The 1157-nt window shown below is 49.4% G+C and overlaps 1 protein-coding gene across 1 annotated transcript; it reads right to left on the bottom strand.

Moving 5' to 3' along the window:
* Positions 1 to 448: 448 nt before the first annotated feature.
* Pmar_PMAR025459 (hypothetical protein) lies at positions 449 to 652 on the bottom strand (the record flags this gene model as incomplete). Its single annotated transcript, XM_002769668.1, has 1 exon — positions 449 to 652. The coding sequence occupies one exon, from the start codon at positions 650 to 652 to the stop codon at positions 449 to 451; it is 204 nt and encodes a 67-aa protein (XP_002769714.1).
* Positions 653 to 1157: the final 505 nt, after the last annotated feature.

Raw genomic sequence — 1157 nt, 5'->3', positions numbered from 1 at the left:
GCCACTTCTGTTGCTGTTGACACTACCGGAATGGTAACTACAGCCGATGCGGCTGATGTTACTACCGACGCTCCTGTCGAGCCTACCACTGTTGCACAAACGACCAGCACAGCAGCTCCCCCGGAAGTAACCACATCGCCGGATGTTACTGGAGAGGCCTCATCCACCACATTCGCTGCTACTACAACAGACGACGTCGCCACTGATCTCGCGACTACAGCTGACTTCCCAGTCACTACTATCAGTGCCACCACCAACGTTGATGTCACCACCGAAGCCTCAGCGACAACGGCTGAGGTGGCCGATTCTCAGGCTACTTCCAGCCCGAGTGTGTGAAGACATTTTGGAATGAAGCTTTGAAGTGTTTAATGAACCGCATTTTGACTAACCCGCGGTATCGCATGCGATCTTGATAACGAGTGAATGAGTATTGATCGAAAGAGTTGCGTCAATAGAGTCGTTCGGCTTTCACATCGCATCGCATCGCGAACTCGAGATTACCACGATAGGCACAAGGGCCAGACTCAGGGAACTCGTGGAGGATACCATGGTACTCATCATCTTCGCGGAGCTGGAGCCAATCATCTTGGTATCGATGACTACTCTGGATAGTGAACTGCCTAAGGCCATCCCTAGTGGTGTTGAAGGTCATCGTGAGAGAATCGGGACCATCACGCTTGTAGATGAAGCTCCCCCGCATCAGCCGAGAATGCTACGGACCGTAGCGGAAGGTTAGGATGCGAGAGCTCATGATTGTTGAGGAACAAGCACAACGAGCTCATAACTCATTCGTCATGGGAGAAACCAAGCGAGCTCATTTGGGAGAGGCTACAATCTAGCAGCCAGAAATACGATTCACTCAAAGAATTTCTCTAGGATCCTTGGTGGAGACTCCCCACGGAGTGATATCATTCTCTGCTTCGCTCAATGTCGAAGTCGATCGTGTCTCGAGGGCTCCCAATTAACGGAGGCAAATCCTTTAAAAGGTCACAAGGAGGTCTGATATCATCATATATCTATATATCGCGAGAATCACTGAAGTCCAATTCACTCGAATTAGTCACTGAAGTCCGATGCATTCGAATCAGTCTCCGATTATACAAGACTATCTTTGTAACCGTTCACACAGCCAAGACGATAAAACCTCAATATTCCAA

The sequence above is a fragment of the Perkinsus marinus genome (genome assembly GCF_000006405.1).
Source record: "Perkinsus marinus ATCC 50983 genomic scaffold scf_1104296965134, whole genome shotgun sequence".
In the NCBI taxonomy this organism is placed as follows: domain Eukaryota; phylum Perkinsozoa; order Perkinsida; family Perkinsidae; genus Perkinsus; species Perkinsus marinus.
This window is presented reverse-complemented; position numbering and strand designations above follow the sequence as displayed.